The sequence below is a fragment of the Talpa europaea genome (genome assembly GCF_964194135.1).
Source record: "Talpa europaea genome assembly, chromosome: 14".
Lineage (NCBI taxonomy): Eukaryota > Metazoa > Chordata > Mammalia > Eulipotyphla > Talpidae > Talpa > Talpa europaea.
The window spans coordinates 3,183,840-3,204,991 of NC_140082.1; the positions used below are offsets into that span (position 1 = coordinate 3,183,840).

The 21,152-nt window shown below is 41.0% G+C and overlaps 1 protein-coding gene across 2 annotated transcripts in view; it reads left to right on the forward strand.

Moving 5' to 3' along the window:
• Window positions 1-362: 362 nt before the first annotated feature.
• SBNO1 (strawberry notch homolog 1) overlaps window positions 363-21,152 on the forward strand; it is a gene marked incomplete at both ends in the record, with an annotated part of 47,402 nt that continues 26,612 nt past the window's right edge. The window contains 13 exons of one of the 2 annotated variants that reach the window (XM_084253588.1): window positions 363-494; window positions 877-981; window positions 2,792-3,104; window positions 7,756-7,856; window positions 11,882-11,978; window positions 14,020-14,180; window positions 14,996-15,129; window positions 15,302-15,392; window positions 17,763-17,924; window positions 18,905-19,040; window positions 19,300-19,405; window positions 19,525-19,678; window positions 20,092-20,274. In XM_084253588.1, the coding sequence (XP_084109714.1) occupies window positions 363-494; window positions 877-981; window positions 2,792-3,104; window positions 7,756-7,856; window positions 11,882-11,978; window positions 14,020-14,180; window positions 14,996-15,129; window positions 15,302-15,392; window positions 17,763-17,924; window positions 18,905-19,040; window positions 19,300-19,405; window positions 19,525-19,678; window positions 20,092-20,274 (1,875 nt within the window). The remainder of the gene's footprint in view (window positions 495-876; window positions 982-2,791; window positions 3,105-7,755; window positions 7,857-11,881; window positions 11,979-14,019; window positions 14,181-14,995; window positions 15,130-15,301; window positions 15,393-17,762; window positions 17,925-18,904; window positions 19,041-19,299; window positions 19,406-19,524; window positions 19,679-20,091; window positions 20,275-21,152) is intronic. The other variant, XM_084253589.1, reaches the window with a different exon arrangement.

The following is a 21,152-nucleotide window of genomic DNA, read 5'->3' on the forward strand; positions in this document are numbered from 1 at the left end:
TCACACCTCCACAAGTTTGAATAAACTGTCTAAAAAGATCCTTGTTCTCCAAGTGATTTCTCCCATGAGACTCAGCTCCACTGTCCTCTCTTGCTCTCTTCCCAAGCAAAGCTCAGCATTTCTTTCTGTTTCCATACCATTTTGTAGACATACACGCTTGTTGTGATTTACATACTTGTTATTTCCTGAAGGTGAATTTCTTGGGGCCAGAGACTATTCTCTTTCATCCTTTCTATCTGACATATAGTAAGTTCTTCATTAAATATTGAATTAATGGGTCTGGTAGAAAATGTGGGTTTATTTTTAGAAGAGTTGTCATTTTAAGGTTTTTTTATGTGACTATTTAATATTCTATTTTAAAGATGGTGGAACCAGGGCAAGATTTACTGCTTGCTGCTTTGAGTGAGAGTGGAATCAGTCCGAATGACCTCTTTGATATAGATGGTGGAGATGCAGGACTTGCAACTCCAACACCTACTCCTCCCGTCCAGCAGGTAAGAGATTAATAAAATCTATGAAAAGTAGCTTTTTAGTTTTAATTTCTACTTACAGAAGTAGGTTTTATTAAGCCTTCTTTGAAAATTGCATGTGAATTTTTTTAATGTTGAGAATTAGTCTTCATTCGCAAAGTGGGAAGTATTTGCAGTGAAACTCAAGCTATTGTCTGCTTTGATACGTACTTGAAAGAAAGATGAACCGTTTAAAGAGTTTTTTTAAGATTGTTAGTCTTGTTTAACATTCAGACTATTGCTTTATGCCCAGTATCAGTGATTTTACATTCAGTTTGATGTAAAACTTAACTTTTTTTTTTAATAAGTATGTCTGTTTTTCTTGAAACACTCCACTGCTATCCTTTCTCTGATGTTTTCTTTCTAGTCAGTGCCACTTAGTGCGTTAGAACTAGGTTTGGAGACTGAAGCAGCAGTTCCTGTTAAACAAGAACCAGAATCAGTGCCTACTCCAGCACTATTGAATGTTCGGGTGAGTGTTAATAGATTTAGTGTTATTACCAAAATAGTTCAAGGTTAGTAAGAAAATATGAAATTTTATTCACTAGTTCTGCTCTTACCTACTTTCCCTGTATTCTTCTCTCCAACATCGTGAAACATTTCTTTCACTCTTCTCGTAGTTAATATTGATCAAAAGATAAGTAACATAAAACAAATTTGAGTCTACTTATCACAAATGATTGACAATTTTAGAAATAAAGAGGAACTCTTGATTATCCCACTACACATTTTACTTTTGCTTGCTTACTTCACCTTTTGTTCAGTATATATGTATTTTTTATTTTATTTTATTTATTTTATTTATACAAGAGCCAGGGTACAGGCCAGATGCGTGGAAGGGTGAGAGGATTCACCAGAGGCAGAGTGGGGAACAGAACAGGCAGACTGACCGAAATACAATGCTGAGGGGAGCAGCGGGCGAGACAGGAAAGGTCTGCCCACCATATGGGTTGCTCCGAGGCCGGTGGGGATCGAACTGGCACTGCGAGGTTGCGGACAGCTTCACAGCACTGCGCCTAACTGCTTGCGCCACCAGGGAGGCCCTGATCAATATATTTGGTTTTTTTTAAAAGATTGATTTATTTATGCATACAAGAGCTGGGGTACAGGCCAGAGATGCGGGGGGGTGGTGGTGAGAGGATTCACCAGAGACAGAGTGGGGAACAGAACAGGCAGATTGACCGAAGTACGCTGCTGAGAGGAGCAGCGGGCAAGTCAGGAGAGGTCTGCTTTGCCATGTGGGTTGCTCCCTGGCCGGCTGGGGATTGAACTCGTGCTGTAGAGGCTGTGGATTACTTCATAGTGCTATGCTTAACCCCTTGCACCACCAGGGATGCCCCTAGTTCAGTATATTTTTCATGTGATTGTAGTTGTGTTTTAACTATAGAGCTCCTCTGACCCTACCTGAAACAGAAATTTTTTTTTTTTTTTTTTAAGATTTTTTTATTCAAGAGCTGGGGCACAGGCCAAAGGCACGGGAGGGTGAGAGGATACACCAGAGACAGCGGGGAGCAGAACAGGCAGACCAGCTGAAATACACTGCTGAGAGGAGCAGTGGGCGAGGCAGGAGAGGTCTGCTGCGCCATGTAGGTATTTCCCTGGCCGGCAGGGTATCAAACCCGTGCTGCAGAGGCTGCAGACAGCCTCACAGCACTGTGCCCAATCTGTTGTGCCACCGGGGAGGCCCTGAAACAGCAACTTTTAACTTAAACTTAGTGTTATAACGTTATTGGACAAACTTTAAAATTTTATAATTTGTGATAAATTATTGTTGAGAGTTTTGTTTGAGGTGATAAACTGGGAACATTCTTTTTATGGGAGTCAGGGAAAAATAACTTGAGAAGGAGAGGAAGTAGAAATTGTTTTAAATATTAGTTTGATTTTACAAACAAAATGTTGAGAGATATCAGAATGTTGGAAATGGAAAATGTATCTCAGAGACCCCAGACCTCCAGAGATGAAATAATTTGCCTAGTGGGATAGTAGTAGGCTCAGGAATTCTGTCCCTAGTTCTTGTATGTCCAGGGTTACCATACATCATAGTTTGCTTGGAGACTCACATTTTATGCTTGTTGTTGCTGATGTTATATAAAACACCATTCTGCTACTATTCCTCAGTGTTTTCTGTTAGTGTGGTAGTTTATAGGTAATTACATATATTTAAAGATGAAGTTGCAATGGTTCAGTAAGAATAAAAGCAGGATTTAGATGTTTAAGTGTTTTGACAGCATTAAGAATAAAGCATTTTTTCAGTATGTGATCCATTTGGTTTTCTTTTCTAGCAGCAACCTCCATCTACTACAACATTTGTGCTGAATCAAATAAATCAACTTCCGACCTTGGGATCTACAATTGTAATGACCAAAACCCCACCTGTAACAACTAATAGACAAACTATCACTTTAACCAAGTTTATCCAGACTACTGCAAACACACGGCCTTCAGTTTCAGCACCAGCAGTACGAAATGCCATGACCTCTGCACCTTCAAAAGACCAGGTTCAACTGAAAGACCTGCTAAAAAATAATAGTCTGAACGAACTCATGAAGCTAAAGCCACCTGCTAATATTGCTCAGCCAGTTGCAACAGCAGCTAGTAAGTGGTGTTTTCAATAGTGTCAGTTGTCTGCTTTGGTAAGACGTCATTGTGTTTTTAAGGGTTTGATTTGGTCATAAATGAACTGGGTATGAACGGTAATGTCTGCATGACTATGTATTTGCACTTGTACACAATTCAAGGGAAGCAAAGTTTTAGAAGCCATTTACCTTTGAAATGAAATGTAGAATTTCTAGGTAGATACATTAATACCATGAGATCTCAGTTTTAGATACTTTGAATAAGTAGTTAACATTTTTCTCAGTTTAAGAAGTTACTGCTTCTCAAACTACATGTGTATGAATCCCTTGGGGATCTTGTTCAAAACCAAAATCTAATTCAGTAGGTCTGGGATGGGGCCTAAGAGTCTACATTTCTCTTTTTTTTTTTTGGATTTATTTATTTATTTATACAAGTACTGGGTACAGTCAGAAGCGCAGGAGGGTGAGAGAATTCACCAGAGCCGGAGCAGGGAGCAGAACAAACAGACTGACGAAATACACTGCTGAGGGGAGCAGCGGGCACGCCAGAAGAGGTCTGCGTGCCATGTGGGACGCTCGCTGGCAGCCGGGGATCGAACTGGCGCTGCAGAGGCTATGGGCAGCATCACAGCCCAGCACTCAACCGCAACGCCACCAGGGGAGTCCCAGAGTTTACATTTCTAACAGGCTTTTGAGGGTACTGTTGCTGAAGGTCCATGGACCTTACTTGAGGTAACAGACTTGAAACTGATGCCGTGCTCTTTACTGCAACTTTGACAGTTACAGTTTTTCCTGATACTGACTTGATTGCTCATGGATAGGTGTGTTTTCAGTAAATTCTCATTTAAAATACATTTATTATAAAGTAATTCAGTATACTTTATTTAAAGAGAGAGCACCTGCAATACTTTCTCAATACATCTGAGATAAATTCACATGCCGTAAAAGTCACCCTTTAAAGTATACACTTCAGGGCCTCCCTGGTCGCACAAGGGGTTAAGATGCAACCTTTGTGAGCGCTGGGTTCCGAAGCTGCCTGCAGCCTCTGCAGCGCCAGTTCGATCCCCGGCTGCTCCCCGGCCACCGGAGGGGGGGTCCCACATGGCATGCAGACCTCTCCTGCCGCCCGCTGCTCCCCTCAGCAGTGTCCTTCGGCCCTTCTGCCTGCTCTGCTCCCCGCTCTGGCTCTGGTGAATTCTCTCACCCTCCCGCGCTTCTGACTGTACCCAGTGCTTGTATAAATAAATAAATAAATATTAAAGAAAAAAAGAGATGGCAAGCATTTAAAAAAAAAAAAAAGACGCAACCCGTGAAGCTGTCCCCAGCCACGGCAGCGCGAGTTTGATCCCCAGCCAGGGAGTTACGCACGTGGCACAGCCAACCTCTCCTGACTCGCCTGCTGCTCCCCTCAGCAGTGTATTTCAGTCACTCTGCCTGTTCTGCTCCCCACTCTGTCTCTCGTGAATCCTCTAAACCCCAACACCCCCCCCCACCCCGCCTCGTGCCTCTGGCCTATACCCTATTTCTTGTATGCATAAATAAGTAAATTCTTAAAAAAAAAAAATAAAGTATATACTTCAGTGGAATTTAGTCTATATTCGTGGAAACGTGCAGCCATTACCACCAGCTAATCTGTACTACTATAAGGATAGGCTTAGATTTCAAGAGAAAAAGCTCAGCAGTGGGTTGATGATATCTAATTAGTTTATTCATAAAGACTGGATTTCATATTAGTTTTTCTTCTCTGGAGTGCCTTTTTTGTTGTTGCTTTATTTGTTCAAATATTTATTGTGCCAAGCACTATTAGAGATTTGAGACTGACTAGGAAGAAAAGTATTGAAATTCCAGCCCACATGGAACTTGCATTCTAGTAAAGAGGAAGAGACAATAAACAAATGAGTAAACTGTTTACTTCTGTCAGAGAGGAGGAAGCGCTACAGAGAGAAAGAGAAAATGGGGTCGGGGCAGGAAGTGGTTACAATTTTCAGTGGTGCTGAGAGGAAGTTTTCTGTTAGTAATTTTTTAGGGTAAAACAGTGTTTTTTTTTTTTTCAACTTCGGGTATATCGCATTTTAGTAGTATAATTTTAGTTTTAGAAACTGAGCGATGTGAGCCAAACTTTAAGAGGGATGCTCTTGCCTTCCCCCCTCCCCTGAACTGAAGTGCATCTGAGTCCTTGGTAAGTAGCTGTGCCACAGGGGGCGCTGTTGGAGGTGCGGCTCTCACCTCAGCTACCTCCTGAGCTGACTTATTTCAAAGCCTTTTAAAATAAAAAGAAAGAAAAGAAAACATCAGTTTCTTTGGGTTTGTTGTACTTTTGGGTCAAGAGGCTAGGATGGAGATTCCCAATAATGTTTACTAGTTCATACATACTACTCCGTTGGGCTTTTAGAATGGGCTGATGGATAATTGAGTAGATGGTTCCTGCTTTCAAGTAGCCACTTATTTTTCTAATTGTGGGAGATATGTTTTGACATCTGATATAAAATATATAATTTTGTTGCAGAATGTACTGCTTAGAAGTTGTAATGTACTTGAGTTTATCAGGTAGGGGACTAGAGGCTAGAGGGCTTTACCATTCTGAAAGAATAGGCATGAAGTATTTTGGGGATGATGTAGAGCTAATTTTGTCTGTAGTGACAGACACTTAAATATTTCAGATAACATAATTTTTGTTTGGATCCATGCAATTGTGGTCTTAGGCTGTTATTTTACACTCCCTGAAGAGAGGTGTCCCTTGAGAAATAATTTTAACTGTCTTAGTACTGGTCTCCATTTTCTGCCATGGAAAGCAAGGGTTTGGCCTTGACCCTGTGAGGGGCAGGGCAGCTTGTGGAATGGCTCCGGGGGGCTTGGGGAGGGGGAGCAACAGTTAATGGAAGCTGCTTTTCATTAAAAGTCTTTGGATTTAATGAGGAGAAAGACAAGCTTTTTACGTGAGTGGCTCTGAGCATTCTACTCTCCAGATCAGCACGTGCCTTCATAATTTGAAGGAGGACAGTGTATGCCATCATGAGGAGTTTAAGAGCAAAACAGAAAACAGGGTAGATTTGGAGCTGACCTACAGTACAGTAACTTCCACATCCAACTTTTAAGACTGCAAAGCAAAACAGGCCTCCTTGTATGGAAGTCTGAAAAACATCCAGACTACGCCAGGGCTGTGCAAGAACAAGGTCAGTGAATGCTGAAGATAAGCAAACATTTGTGCTATAGGAGAGGGTCATTAAAAGTATGAAACTGCAGGGCCTCCCCGGTGGCACAGCAGTTGAGCGCTGGGTTGTGAAGCTGCCTGCAGCCTCTGCAGCGCCGGTTCAATCCCCTGCTGCTCAGGCCACTGGAAGAGGGTCCCACATGGCGCACAGACCTCTCCTGCCGCCTGCTGCTCCCCTCAGCAGTGTACTTCGGCCCTTCTGCCTGCTCTGCTCCCCACTCTGGCTCTGGTGAATTCTCTCACCCTCCCGCACTTTTGACTGTACCCGGTGCTTGTATAAATAAATAAATAAATAAATCTTACAAAACAAAACAAAAAAAAAAAAAGTATGAAACTGCAAAGAACAAGCTTTTCCATGTTTGCCCCTTTTGGAACCGTTGGCCATTTGCTTCTGATCTCATTGAGTTCCAGTTTATAACTCTGTGAACTGTCCAGTGGCTCTCCCACAATCCTATTAAACAAGTTGTGCCAAAATCAATTACCTTTGTTTCAGCTTTCTTTGTCAACACTTTTATCCTACTCATTTTGGAGTCTTAAAGTCAGGTCTACCAACTATTCCCCATCTTTTGGTAGAATAGAGAAGATTTTAATCATAATCAGTCTTTGGGTGTAATTTTCACACTGATTTCAAGAATCCTGGGTTCTCGGACTTCCTTAGGGATACTTGGGGGATGAAGCTAGTTATAGGGGCACTCGACTGTGGTTTTCCAGTAGACCTCTAATAGGGAGTCCTAGTATTACATGCAGTCTGTCATCTCCACAGTGGCCCTTTAGCACCGGTAGCGTATGCCCTAGGTATTTCAGTCTTGTTAGATTGTTCTAATTTGAACCATAAAGCAGATCAACTTTGATCACAATAGGATTGAGGGAGTTCTGCTATTTTTGGATAAAGGAATTGGAAACCACTGATATAGAAGAAAAATGGTATATTGCTTGGATCTTTATGTTGAGGGAATGAGGAAAACATGAAATCCCAAAAGAAGTATTTTTACCTTCCACTTCTGCCTTGAAAATTAATACCACCAAATCAGGTGAGATTGGGTCTGTCTTGGTGATTGCACCAAGGTTGTTTTGGTTTTTGTTTTCTTAAATGACTCAAGTGAAGTGTTGCCTCAGAGTAAGGCATGCTCTTAGTATTTGTATTGAAATAAACTATCAAAGAGTCCTGGCTGAGATACCTTCTTGATTGTTATACAGGTTTCCTCCACACACATTTCCTAAATGTTGCTTGTTTTCTATGATTTTTTTTTTTAATGGCATTCAATTTGCAGTGTTTCTTTTGTACCTTTATAAAGACACGTAAGTTTGAATGTTTTCATTTTTGTGCTGAATTTAAGTTAGTGATAAGTGTTGGTGTTCTTTGGTTTGTGAAGTGGGTAAACTTTACTGAACTTTGTAAAATCTAATGAAAAGAAATAGGAATTTTGTTCTGAAAGGTAAATTGATTCTCCCCCCACAGCTGATGTAAGCAATGGTACAGTAAAGAAAGAATCTTCTAATAAAGAAGTAGCAAGAATATGGATAAATGACATGAAAATGAGGAGTTTTTCCCCGACCATGGTGAGTTTCTAAAACTATATTTCTATATGGCATGAAAGTGCACTTGCCTAAGTTGACTTTGGCCAGCTCCTACACAACCCTGGGGAAAGTTCTGGGGTGAAAGGAGGACTACTCAGTTACATAAAATAAGCAAACATTAAGCTTCACTGAAATAAACTAATACATACTAAACTAGGTGATTAAAACTTGCATATGTGAGGGCCTCCCTGGTGGCATAGGGGTTACGTCTGAGCGCTGTCAAGTTATCGCCAGCCACTGTGGCCTGAGCTGACCCAGGAAGCTGACGCACAGGGCACAGCAGACCTCTCCTGTCTCGCCCGCTGCTCCCCTCAGCAGTGCATTTCAGTCAGTGTGCCTGTTCTGTTCCCCACTCTGTCTCTGGTGAATCCTCTCACCCCCTGCACCACTGGCCTACACCCCAATTCTTGTATGCATGAATAAATAATAAATCTTTAAAGAAAAAACTTGCATGTTTGATATAGTAGTACATATAATATTGACAATTTTTAATTGTGGATCTCATTAGAAAAAAGGACATTGTGGAGTTAATCAAACATATTTAAATTTAATCCTATGTTCATTTTATAAGTAAACCTGAATATGTAACAAGCTGTGAGCGATCAGGTAGTATATTGGTCTAGTTTTGAGTGTATGATTATCTTTTTTACATTTTGAAAATTCAGTGTTTATTGGGTCAGTTGACTCTGCATTTATTTAGTAACTGCTCTGTATGGTGGGTGTCTAGGAGGAGTTACTGCTTGGCTTCACCTCAATAAACATAACTTGGCAGCTACATGGATTAAGTAGTAATATAAGGTACACCAGAAGTACAGTGTGATGGTGAGCACCATAAGGGTTGTGAGTTTGGAGGAAGGTGAGTTTTCCCTGAACTTGAATGACTTTATTTTGTGGAAGAGGTGTGATGGGGCTTGGATCTGAATACACAGAGACTTAAAAGAGGGCACTTTGGGAAGGTGCTAGAGCATTAATAGCCACAGAGGAGGTGGTGGCTGTGTGGTTAGGAGGCAAAAGACCTCCTACTGGAAGAGGTTAGAATGATGGTTTTGGGCTTTGTGAAGGGTCCCGGGTGGGTTTCAAGAGCCTGAGACTCAGTGCAACACCAGCATGACCCCTGAAAGTGGAAGGCCTTCTAGAGCTTATGGATGCCTCGGAGTGGGAAGTTTGGTTAAGCATTCACAAAGGGAGTGATAAGGGATTAAATTTTGGGGATTGCAAAGGCGACTGGAAAAGGATGAGGAGAAAGAAAAAGGAAGAAAATAAGAGAGGATTGCGTGTAACAATGCCAAGGATTACTAGGGCTTGATGGAGAATGGACTATGGAATTGAAGAAACAGCAGAGCAACTGGTGCCTGATATTTTACATGGCGACCAGGAAAACCAGTGCTGGCAAGTTTACTAATTGGTTTTGTGCCAATGGCTTACTTGGAAGTTGATTTTGGGGAACTAAGAAAGCATTTTTTTTTTTCTTTTCTTTTCTTTTTTTTTTTTTTTTTTTTTTTTTTTAGAGGCATGTTTATATATTTGTTTGTTTGTTTTGTTTATACATGCACTGGGTACAGTCAGAAGCGCAAGAGGGCGAGAATTCACCAGAGCCAGAGCGGGGAGCAGAGCAGGCAGAAGGACCAAAGTACACCTCTGAGGGGAGCAGCGGGCAGCAGGAGAGGTCTGCGCGCCATGCGGGACCCTCCTCCGGTGGCCGGGGAGCAGCCAGGGATCGAACCGGCGCTGCAGAGGCTGCGGACAGCTTCGCAATCCAGCGCTCAACCGCTGCGCCACTGAGGAGGCCCAGTATTTTTTTTCTTCAAGAATTTTGTATAGTGCCTAAGCTCCCAGTCCAGTCCATGTTTACCAAAGGTTCTGTATTGTCATAGCAGTTAAGAAACATCTAGCAGAGATTGCAAAATGGTAGCCTTGAACCAAAACCAGTTCACAGATGTGTTTTGTTTGGCCTCCACAATATTTTGAAATTTTTGGGAATATGTTCTCATATAAAAACCCTGTTTTCTAGATTGTCTTAAAATTAGAAGTACCTTCACCCCTGAACCCACATTCCTCATTAGTAGAACATGCCTAGGGTCGACAGGTAGGCATGTTTTGTGTGCTGGGCAGGTAGTACCCTGTGACCACAGTCTCCTTCCCCCCCATCTGGACCTTAAGTTTGGTGTCAGATGCCATACTCCATCCAGTGGACCTAGAGGTATTACCTGTTTGGTCCCTGCATTTTGTGACCCTTCAGTATTACCAACTTCTACTCCAGTTATACCCTTAGTGATTTTTTTTCCCTAGGATTTAGGTAGGGGGACAACAATAGCCGGAGGGAGGTGGCACTGGTTATCTTGGCATAGCATGCATTCTTGTTTCATAGTTGAGGGCAAGGTGCAGAGGTGCGGATGAGAAGGACTGAGAATTTAAGTAATTTGCCCAAGGCTGCACAAATAGCAGCAGACTTAAGATTTCTTTGGCCAACGCCATTTATCCCCAGCTTCTGAAAATGGGTTTCATTTTGCCTTTCTGGGAACATTCCAGGTTTTTTCCCCCCCTCCTGTGGACTCTATGGGTTGGTGTTAATTGGATGTTTATCTCCCACCTTCCATTTATTTCCCCACATTTATGGAGCGTCTGTGTGCTATCATATTTTTCTCTAGATTAAATAAAAATAAATAAACAAGGGGCCTCCCTAGTGGCACAAGGGGTTAAGTCTAGACACTATGAAGCTATCGCCAGCCAGCCACTGCGTTCGATCCCCAGCCAGGGAGCTGACCCACATGGCACGGCAGACCTCTCCTGTCTTGCCTGCTGCTCCCCTCAGCAGTGCATTTCAGTAGATCCTCCTGTTCTGCACCCCACTCTGTCACTGGTGAATCCCCCCACTCTGCCCCGCACTTCTGGCTACACCTCAGCTCTTGCATGTATAAATAAATGAAATAAATCTTTAAATAAATAAGAAAAAGAAAGATGTTGTGCTTACCTTCTAGTGCCATGTTATCTGTTTTGTGCTTTTCCCTTCTCTGACCTTCCTGAGTAATCTGGTGTCACAGCTGCTTCTGTGTACGCTCCCTTGCACACATCCAGACAGAGCTTTCTTAATGGTGCACTGGTAACCTTTAAGATAAGTGTCTCCCCCCCACTCCCCCACCCACACCCCCGTTCCTGTCTGTCCCTTTAAGATTTGGTGTGACTCTGATGACCATTCACTCACTTGGTCCAGGCAGTCTGGGTTTACGCCTGTTCTCCTGGTGTAATGACAAATAGCTCCCTGCTTTATTGGCAGATGTGCCAAGGTTTGGAGAGGAAGAATAAGGCTATCCTTTGTGTGATTACTTTTCTGTGGAGACACCGGCATTGAAAGTCAGTTCTCTGTAGGTTAGAAGAATCTTTCATCCCCAAGTTTTTTTTTTTTTTTTTTTTTTTTTTCCACTTTAAAAGGAGAGGTTTAATTGGAAAAAGAGAAAGGAAAACAGAGGCCCCTGTGTAGATGCAGGTGGGCAGAGAGCTGTTTTATTTGGCCAGAGCTCGTCAACTCCAGAATCTTAATGGGGTTTTGATTTTAGGTTCTGCAGGAACAAAGACAGATGGGGTGAACTAGAAAGAGGTTGGGATAGATTTTGCCTATGAGATTGTGGGATGTGCTGCGGGGGCTCATGCACCTTTTCTTCTACACCTCACTCATCTTGGAAGTTCTAGAGCTGGAGCGGGAACTGAGGTTGCAGAGAGATCTGGCTTAGGGAAGGTAGTCAGCATTGAAGGGGAAAGTTGATAATGGAGGGGGAGCCTTAATGTGGCCCATGTGTTAGCAGAGTTGTCAGAGTTGGATTGTCTGTGCTTATGAATAGAGAAGCTGGGAAGCAACAAAATGTGGCCCAAACTTTAGGGGAATATCAGAAGTAGAACATCATGTTTCCAGGAGTGGAGCTTGTGGGTTTTCTTACAGAGGGGTTTTGCCACTTGTTGACTGAGTCTCTGGTTTCTGGTCTCAGAGTTTATAGTTTTGCTCTCTATCGCAGAAGGTGCCTGTTGTGAAAGAGGAAGATGAACCAGAGGAAGAGGATGAAGAAGAAATGGGTCACGCTGAAACCTACGCAGAGTATATGCCGATAAAATGTATGTCCTTGTCCTATAACAAAGACTTCTGAGCACCTCTCGAACGAAAATAACTTTTTCACACAATCTTTTATCTGTTGGGGCCGCAGTGCTAGGTACCTCAGGATGCAATAAATGTGAACTTTTGTAATATTTTAAGAAAGACCTGCATTGAAATTTTACTGTGGGATTTTTTTCCTCTTCGCAAATTTAAGACATTGTTTTAGGTTGAGATCTTCTAAAACCAAGGGTGTAAAAGTTTGGGTTTCATCTTGTTAACTTTGCTCAGCAGTGATTGTAAAAATTATAGTAAATTATGAATATGTAAATATGCATTTTAATGTCTGTATACTTTCTATACAGATTATCTAAAACAAATCATAAAAACATGGGAATCTTCAAAATAAGAGGTGCCATTTGAATTCATGGGTTATCATTGACACCATTTCTGCTCTTTTCCCCATCATGTCCATGATTTACTTTTTTGTGGTCACTGTATTAGTTGGAAATTAATAGTTCATACAATTAAAAAAAAGAAAATTAATGGTTCTTAGCTTGCATGTAAATGTCTTCCCTTTTTCATCGTACAGGGATAATAAGATGAAAAATCCGTACGAAGAATCTGTCTTTTCTGTATTCAGGGCTTCTATAAAAAGCCACTAGTAGTTGGGCCTCCCTGGTGGTGCAGAGGGTTATTAAGTCGCAACCTGTGAAGCTGTCTGCAGCCGCTGTAGCACAAGTTCGATCCCCGGCCAGGGAGCTACCCACATGGGACAGAGACCTCTCCTGTCTCCCTGCTGCTCCTCTCAGCAGAGTGTTTCAGTCATTCTGCCTGTTCTGTTCCCCACTCTGTCTCTGGTGGGTCCTCTCATCCCCCTAAACCGCTGGCCTGTACCCCAGCTCTTGTATGCATAAATAAATAAATCTTTTTAAAAAAAAGGCTGCTAGTAGTGCCACTTAAATGGAACTAAAAGTCACTCTACAAACTGTGTGTGATCTCTAAGATCCTATATTTTATGGTTGTTTTAAATGAACTTTATGTTGTATTTGAAATTTTATGCCTCTCCCCTGCACCCCCAAATAGTTTTCAATAAAGAATGGAAAATTTATCCATGGCCCTTTACAGTAAAAGAAAACTAAATCTGACCACTGCCTCTTCCCTAGTTTTACAGGAACTTAGTCATTCCCATTGGTTTATCTGTCACCTGTGGCTGCCTTTAGGCGACGACCGCAGTAATTATGAGAGTAATTATGTGTGCAGTAATTATGAGAGACTGGATGCACTATTTGTAGAAATGGCTGCCAACCCTTATTGTAAACTATTATCCATTTTTGGGAGTCGGTGGCTGCTGAATTTTTATAGCCAAAATTTCCTGCGAAATATCGGTCAAGGGTCTACCTGGTGGCGCAAGGGGTTAAGCACCGCACTGTGAAGCTGTCCTTAGCCTCTGCAGCACAAGTTCGATCCCCGGCCGACCAGGGAGCAACCCACATGGTGCAGCAGACCTCTCCTGACTTGTCCGCCGCTCCCCTCAGCAGTGTCTTTGGTGTCTGCCTGTTCTGCTCCCCACTCTGTATCTGGTGAATTCTCTCACCCCCAACATCTCTGGCCTGTACCCCAGCTCTTGTATGCATAAATAAATAAATCTTTTTTTTAAAAAATGAAATTCCATTCAAGATAAAACTACATTGACTACATTGCAAGCATTTGTTTCACTGGTAGAAATGAATGATTAATCCAAGTAATAAACTCTTTAGGATTAGGTTCTGTTAATACTGGGGAACTTGGTGGTTTGAACTAAGCTGATATTTTTCTAGATGTTTTTAATCCGCAAGTCTGTATTTAAATTACAGGTAGTAGATGAATTGGTCATTGCAGTCAAATTTAAACAGTATTTTTACCATCAGTCAATGATATTTAATAGACACCCAGAGTGTATCGTTTACTGATTTGTTTTATTTTTCCCGTATGGGAAAAATATTCCAGTAGATCTTATAGTAAATATGGAAGTGTTATTACCTAAAATAATTGAAACTGAATTACTTTTAAATTTTCATCTAGTGAAAATTGGCTTGCGTCACCCAGATGCTGTAGTGGAAACTAGTTCTTTATCCAGTGTTACACCTCCTGATGTTTGGTATAAAACATCCATTTCTGAAGAAACCATTGATAATGGCTGGTTATCAGCCTTACAACTTGAGGCAATTACATATGCAGCCCAGGTAAGCAGTATTTTATAACTACATGCGAATAGTTAACCTTTTCCTTTTAGGTCACGTGATATAGTTTTAATCTAAAGATGAGGTCTTCTTTCATGTAAAAGTTGTGAATTATGTGTTAGAAAATAAAAAGTGTAACATGGACATGGGGGGTTCTAGTAGATATGACAGATGTTAGTAAGCTTTTTGGAATCATTGGAAATACATACTACGATTTGAAATACGTACATTCTTTGACCTAACAATTACATTACCAGGAATTTGTGCCTTCGTGTCTATATTTATCTCATAGAACTGTAAGATAGTATATGCAAAAACATATGGAGTGGGAGCTCTTTGTTTTTCCGCAGTGGCTAAAAGTTAGGAAAGATTTGAGAGCCCACTGTATTGGGGAGTGATTCAATAAGTTGTTATTACTCTTCTGTGCGTGTTGTCCCAGCTTTTTAAACAAAGTGTAAGTTAGATAACATACTGGTTGTTCTGGAAGGGTTTCTTTTATACTACATTTTTATAGAACAAGTAGTGGCCAAGCAGCCAACCATCTCCCATACTGTGTGTGATGTAAAAGTTTGTATTTGTACAAGCATTGAAAAGGGTATAGCAGAATGCTCACCAGTCTGTTAACTTTGGTTACCAGGTGCATGTGTTGGTAGAAAGGTAGAATATGTAGTAAATAGAAAATATCCACACCAAACTGTGTTTGGTTTTTTTATTTATATAAAAACAAGCCACATTGATACATTCCTAAGACATGTAGGAAAGACCGATTGCCAAAATATCTGTAAAAATGTATATTCATGATTGACTTTCTCTTTCAGCAACATGAAACATTCCTACCTAATGGAGACCGTGCTGGCTTTTTAATAGGTGATGGCGCTGGTGTAGGAAAAGGAAGGACAATAGCAGGAATTATCTATGAAAATTATTTGTTGAGTAGAAAAAGAGCATTGTGGTGAGTGCTGAAGACTGGCTGTGGAAGCTTCCATCTGTGATAATTGCTTCAGCATGTGGGGATGGGTTTTAATGAGTAGGTGTTGTGTGTGTGTATCAAGGCTTGGTTTTATTTCTCAGTACTGCTAGAATGATGGGACTTGCTTTTAATTTGTATTTTCTCTTTATGGCAGGTTCAGCGTTTCAAATGATTTAAAGTATGATGCTGAAAGGGATTTAAGGGATATTGGAGCAAAAAACATTTTGGTCCATTCATTAAATAAGGTATGAAAACTTCCATTCAGTTGGTTATGAAATAAGTAAATATCAGCTCACCTATGCAATGAGAAGAGTAATAGTTTTGGTTTTATGGGAATATTAGGAGGATTAAATTTTATTTCACAAAAAGCACAGTGAGTGCTAGCCACTGATCTCAGCTTATGGAGTATTACATGTCACTGCTATGCCAGGTAGGGCTATGTAATGGCAAACAAAATTAGGTTTCCTACCAGTATTTGCTGAGTCTTCAGTGTTTTTAGCTTTGTGAAATAACTTTACATGGGTGGAACTCATGTACAAGTATACAGCTGCAGAGTAATAAAGCTATGTGGACAGGTAGTATGTCCACTGTACACTTAGCAAAATGTAGTTTGCAAACTGGTTTAAATATATGTACTGTAGGCTCTGCATATCTGTGGATTCTGCATCCACAGACTCAGCCAAAAGTGGAAAGAAAATCTGTACTAGGAAATTAGGCTTAGGATGGTTGCCTCTGTACTGAACATGTATAGACTTTATCTTATCATTATTTCCTGAACAATACAGTGTACAACTATTTAAGACATACAGCAGAATGTGTCTAGGTTATATGCAAATACCACCTATGTAAATAATAGGCAAATATAAAGTTATCTAAGGTATTTGAGCATCTGGATTTTGGTCCTGAGACCAGACCCCCTTGGATGCCCTGGGCTGACATACATCCAGTGAGCTTGTGTTCCCGTTAAAAGAGTTCTATAAAGTTGTTTTGTGCCTGAGTGTCAAAAACAGAGTTTAATGTGATTAGAACCTTAGGTTCATTTAGCAAATCTTTATGAACCTACTATACAAAAATGGTTGGAGTTAGAGAACAGGATAGACAGACTTAGTTTTGCAAGTTCTTTGTTAAACCTTTAAAAATAAATGTGTAAATCTACTTACTACGTGTCCTAAGTTGGTTTATGAGCAGGTGTTCCCTGCTCATAACTGGCTTTCTTGGGGGTATCACTGAGTGGATTGGTAGGGAAAGTGCTATAGTTTCTTTCCTTTTTTTTTTTTTTTTTTTAAGATTTATTTGGGCCTCCCTGTTGGTGCAGGCAGTTGAGCGCAGCCCTGTGGAGCTGTCCGCAGCCTCTGCAGCACGGGTTTGATCCCGGTCGGCCAGCGAGGGTCCCACGTGAAGCAGCAGACTTCTCCTGTCTCACCCGCTGCTTCTCTCCCCAGTGTATTTCAGTCAGTCTGCCTGTTCTGCTCCCCACTCTGTCTCTGGTGAATCCCCTCACCCTCCCGCACATCTGGCCTGTACCCCGGGTTCTTGTATCCATGAATCTTTTTTTTTTTTTTTTTTTTTTTAAATAGAGGCATGTTTTTTATTTGTTTATACAAGCACTGGGTACAGTCATAAGTGCGGGAGGGTGAGAGAATTCACCAGAGCCAGAGCAGGGAACAGAACAGGCAGACTGACAAAGTACACTGCTGAGGGGAGCAGCGGGCGGCAGGAGAGGTCTGCGCGCCATGTGGGACCCTCCTCCGGTGGCCGGGGAGCAGCCGGGGATCGAACCGGCGTCGCAGAGGCTTCGGCAGCTTCGCAACCCAGCGCTCAACCGCTGCGCCACCGGGGAGGCCCATGAATCTTTTTTTTTAAAGATTTATTTTATTTATTTATACAGGAACCTCTTTTAAAAGAAAAAAATTATTCATGCATACAAGAACCCAGGGTACAGGCCACATGTGCGGGAGGGTGAGAGGATTCACCAGAGACAGAGTGGGCAGCAGAGCAGGCAGATTAACTGAGATACACTGCTAAGGGGAACAGTGGGCGAGAACAGGAGAGGTCTGCCACGCCACGTGGGTATCTCCACCGCCAGCCGGCTGAGATCGAAATCATGCTGCAGAGGCTGCAGACAGCTTCACAGCGCTGCGCTCAACTGCCTGCGCCACTGGGGAGGCCTGAAAAGTGCTATATTTTCTATGATTGCCAACAGTTCAAAATTAAAAACATGTAATTGGCACATAGAAATGTTTTCATACTGTCAGTGACTTAATGAAGGGCATATTAACTATCAATCCTGATTCTTACCAGTATTGACTTACAGTGCTTTACCAATAGTATGTACATGAATATTTGCAGAGAATCGTGTGAATGTTTGTGGTGGATTTTGGTTTGTGATCTCTTTCTGGTGGTAGGCTTTTTTGAGACAGATGAAAAGCTGTATCCCTTGTATCATAAAGTTGTCTGTATATGTTTCTGGAAGTGTGTATACACACACATATGAAAAAGGAATTTGGGGTATGATCTTCAAAGACCCACCAGTTTCCTGCTATAGAAAATTGGGTGGGATAAATGTTTCAGAGAGAAAAATACATTAATTAAACTATTCTCTTTTATTTTTTTAGTTTAAATATGGAAAAATCTCTTCCAAACATAATGGGAGCGTGAAAAAGGGTGTTATTTTTGCTACCTATTCTTCCCTTATTGGTGAAAGTCAGTCCGGTGGTAAATATAAAACTAGGTTAAAACAACTTCTGCACTGGTGTGGTGATGACTTCGACGGAGTAGTATCCTTTGCAAATGTTTTTATATGTTTTTTTAATGAAACATAAAAGTTAATGTAAGGATCAATATTTGGAAAACAGGAATCCTGGGAGTGAATTTCTAAAATGCTGGGATGATTGTAGAGTCCATTGGGAGTCAGAAAATTGATTCTATTTTGGGCCTCCCCTGGTGGCGCAGTGGTTGAGCGCTGGGCTGCAAGGCTGCCCGCAGCCTCTGCAGCGCCGGTTTGTTTCCCGGCCGCCGGCGAGGGTCCCACCAAAAAAAAAAAAAAAAAAAAAAAAAATTCTATTTTGTAGCTGTCATGTAAGGCCAATATTTAAATTTCTAGATTAGGGAAATGTTAATAGATGTGGGAAATGCTAAATACTCTAGTCCACTCTGGGGATACACTTACATAATGAAGTACCTGTGAGGACAGAGGGAATAAAAACTGTTAACTTGATGATTTCCAAACTTCATTACTCAGAGTATACCTTTTACTGTCCTGCATGAGAAGCTTCTGGTTTTGAAATACTGATTTACTTGGCTACCAATCACGCTTCTACTCTGAGAATTTACCAGAACTATTGTGTGGTCAATGTTTCTTATCACAGTGGATCCTTTTCTCCATTCTAATTAAAAATTATGTATCTGGTTAAGATAAATCCACATTCCATGGGTGCCTCTGAGGCTAGAGAGGGTCTAAGTGGAGTGCAGAGGCACGTTTATATTGTAATCGAAAAGGTAGGCAAACACTGTAAAGCAAATGCTGCTGGACATTACAATTTTACAAAGTTAGATGATAGGGGTGTGTGTGTTATTTTAAAAGTTAATGCTAAGAGGCTTATTAGCAACATCCAGTCCCCTAATAATCTTGAATTTTATGGGAAGGCCACCACCCCCAGAAACCTTCCAAGGCTTCAGGAAAATAAAAGTTAACTCTTCTGAGAGATTGGAGACACTTTCTATTAGTGTCATGTGATCCTTCACTCATTCCTTACAGATAGTTTTTGATGAATGTCATAAAGCAAAAAACTTATGTCCTGTTGGTTCTTCAAAGCCAACGAAGACAGGCCTAGCAGTTTTAGAGCTTCAGAACAAATTGCCGAAAGCCAGAGTTGTTTATGCTAGTGCCACTGGTGAGTAGTTCTCTCTGTGTTAGTGATTACTTAAGGAGGGGTGTGGGGGTGGGGGCACGTGAGATGATTGAAGGGGTCAATCGATTTTTGGTGGTAATCGTGATGTAATGTGTACAGGTATCGAGTTACAGTGCTAAACACTTGAGACCTTTACATAATGTCATAAAACTTACTTCATAAAAGCATGTATGAAGTAAAGTAAAAATAAAGTCATACTTAGGTTAATTTTTCAGCTATGTTTTATTTGGGGATTTTTCAGGTGCTTCTGAACCACGAAACATGGCTTATATGAACCGTCTTGGAATATGGGGTGAAGGAACTCCATTTAGAGAATTCAGTGATTTTATTCAAGCAGTAGAACGGAGGTAATATAATGTACATTACAAGTAGCAACCTAGAAGATGTGTTTTTGCTAACCTCTTCCATGTATGTTAAAGCCCTACTATATTTAATGATAGTTACTGTGTGTTTTAATTTTGTTCAGAGGTGTGGGCGCCATGGAAATAGTTGCTATGGATATGAAGCTTAGAGGAATGTACATTGCTCGACAGCTGAGCTTTACTGGAGTGACCTTCAAAATTGAGGAAGTTCTTCTTTCTCAGAGTTATGTTAAAATGTATAACAAAGCAGTCAAGCTGGTGAGAATTCTTAATTCCTAGTATTTTTAACATACCTCATAATGTTAATTTTGCTCAGTGTAATGTCTGTCAGCCCACAGAAGTATATTTATGCTATAAAACAGAGCACCAAATCATTATTTGCAGATTTTCCAAGTTTTTCTTTGTTAAAGTAATTCATTAAAAAACAAAACATTGAAACTGTTTCCTAAAATGATGTATTGGCTAATCAGAATTTTGAGATAACTCCTGTGATCATCTTAATACGTTTGTTGGAAGTACCCAAATTTCTGGAGATGCTTCATTAAATTAATGTTTGATGATCTTGTACTTAATATCATTTTGATAGAATTAGTCATTTTTTAAATAATACTGCCACCAGCAACAATAACACTCAGAGATGAATACATAACACGTTGATTGTGCGTCTTCAGTGGGTCGTTGCCAGAGAGCGGTTCCAGCAGGCTGCAGACCTGATCGATGCTGAACAGCGAATGAAGAAGTCCATGTGGGGTCAGTTCTGGTCTGCTCACCAGAGGTTTTTCAAATACTTGTGCATAGCATCCAAAGTCAAAAGAGTCGTGCAGCTAGCTCGAGAGGAGATCAAAAATGGAAAAGTAAGTGGGAGAACACAGTGGAGCGCTATTCTTTGCTAATGTTCTTTTGGGTATTGAGTTTTCTGCTTGTTACACTGCCCCTTCTAAAGGATACTTATAAAGGGTTAATGTACTAAGAGAAGAAAAAAAATTTTTTTTAATTAAGGCTGTGTCTGTTTATAAAGAAGTTAGATCAAAAATGTATTAGGAAATAAACTTCACTCTACATTGGGTACACATGTAACTGCCAATGATGTGAAGACATACTAGCCATGGAGACTTTTCTTCTTGCCGAATACACATCTACTCAGCATGAAAAACTGTAAACACTATAGTTGAGAGTCTTTGTTTTCACTGCTAATCCTGTTTCCTGACTAATTTTTAATACACAGTATGTCTCAAATACACGTAGAATAAATAAATACATGTATAATAATAATGTAGAATAAATAAATACATGTATAATAATAATGTATCATTCTTATTTGAATGACATGCTTTTTTTAATACTGGACATGTCTTGGGGCCTCCCTGATGGTGCAGAGGGTTAAGTGACAGCACTCTCAAGCTATGGGCAGCCACTGTGGCCTGAGCTTGATCCCTGGCCAGGGAGATGACCAATGTGGCACAGCAGACCTCTCCTGCCTTGCCCACTGCTCCCCTCGGCAGTGTGTTTCAGTCAGTCCACCTGTTCTGCTCCCCACTCTGTTTCTGGTGAATACTCTCGACCCTTCTGCCCGATGGCCTGTACCCCAGTTCTTGTATGCATGAATAAATCTTTTTTAAAAAAAATATTTTAAAACTGTATTTATGCATACAAGAGCAGGGGTACAGGCCAGAGATGCGGGGAACAAGAGGATCCACCAGAGACAGAGTGGGGAAAAAAACAGGCAGACTGA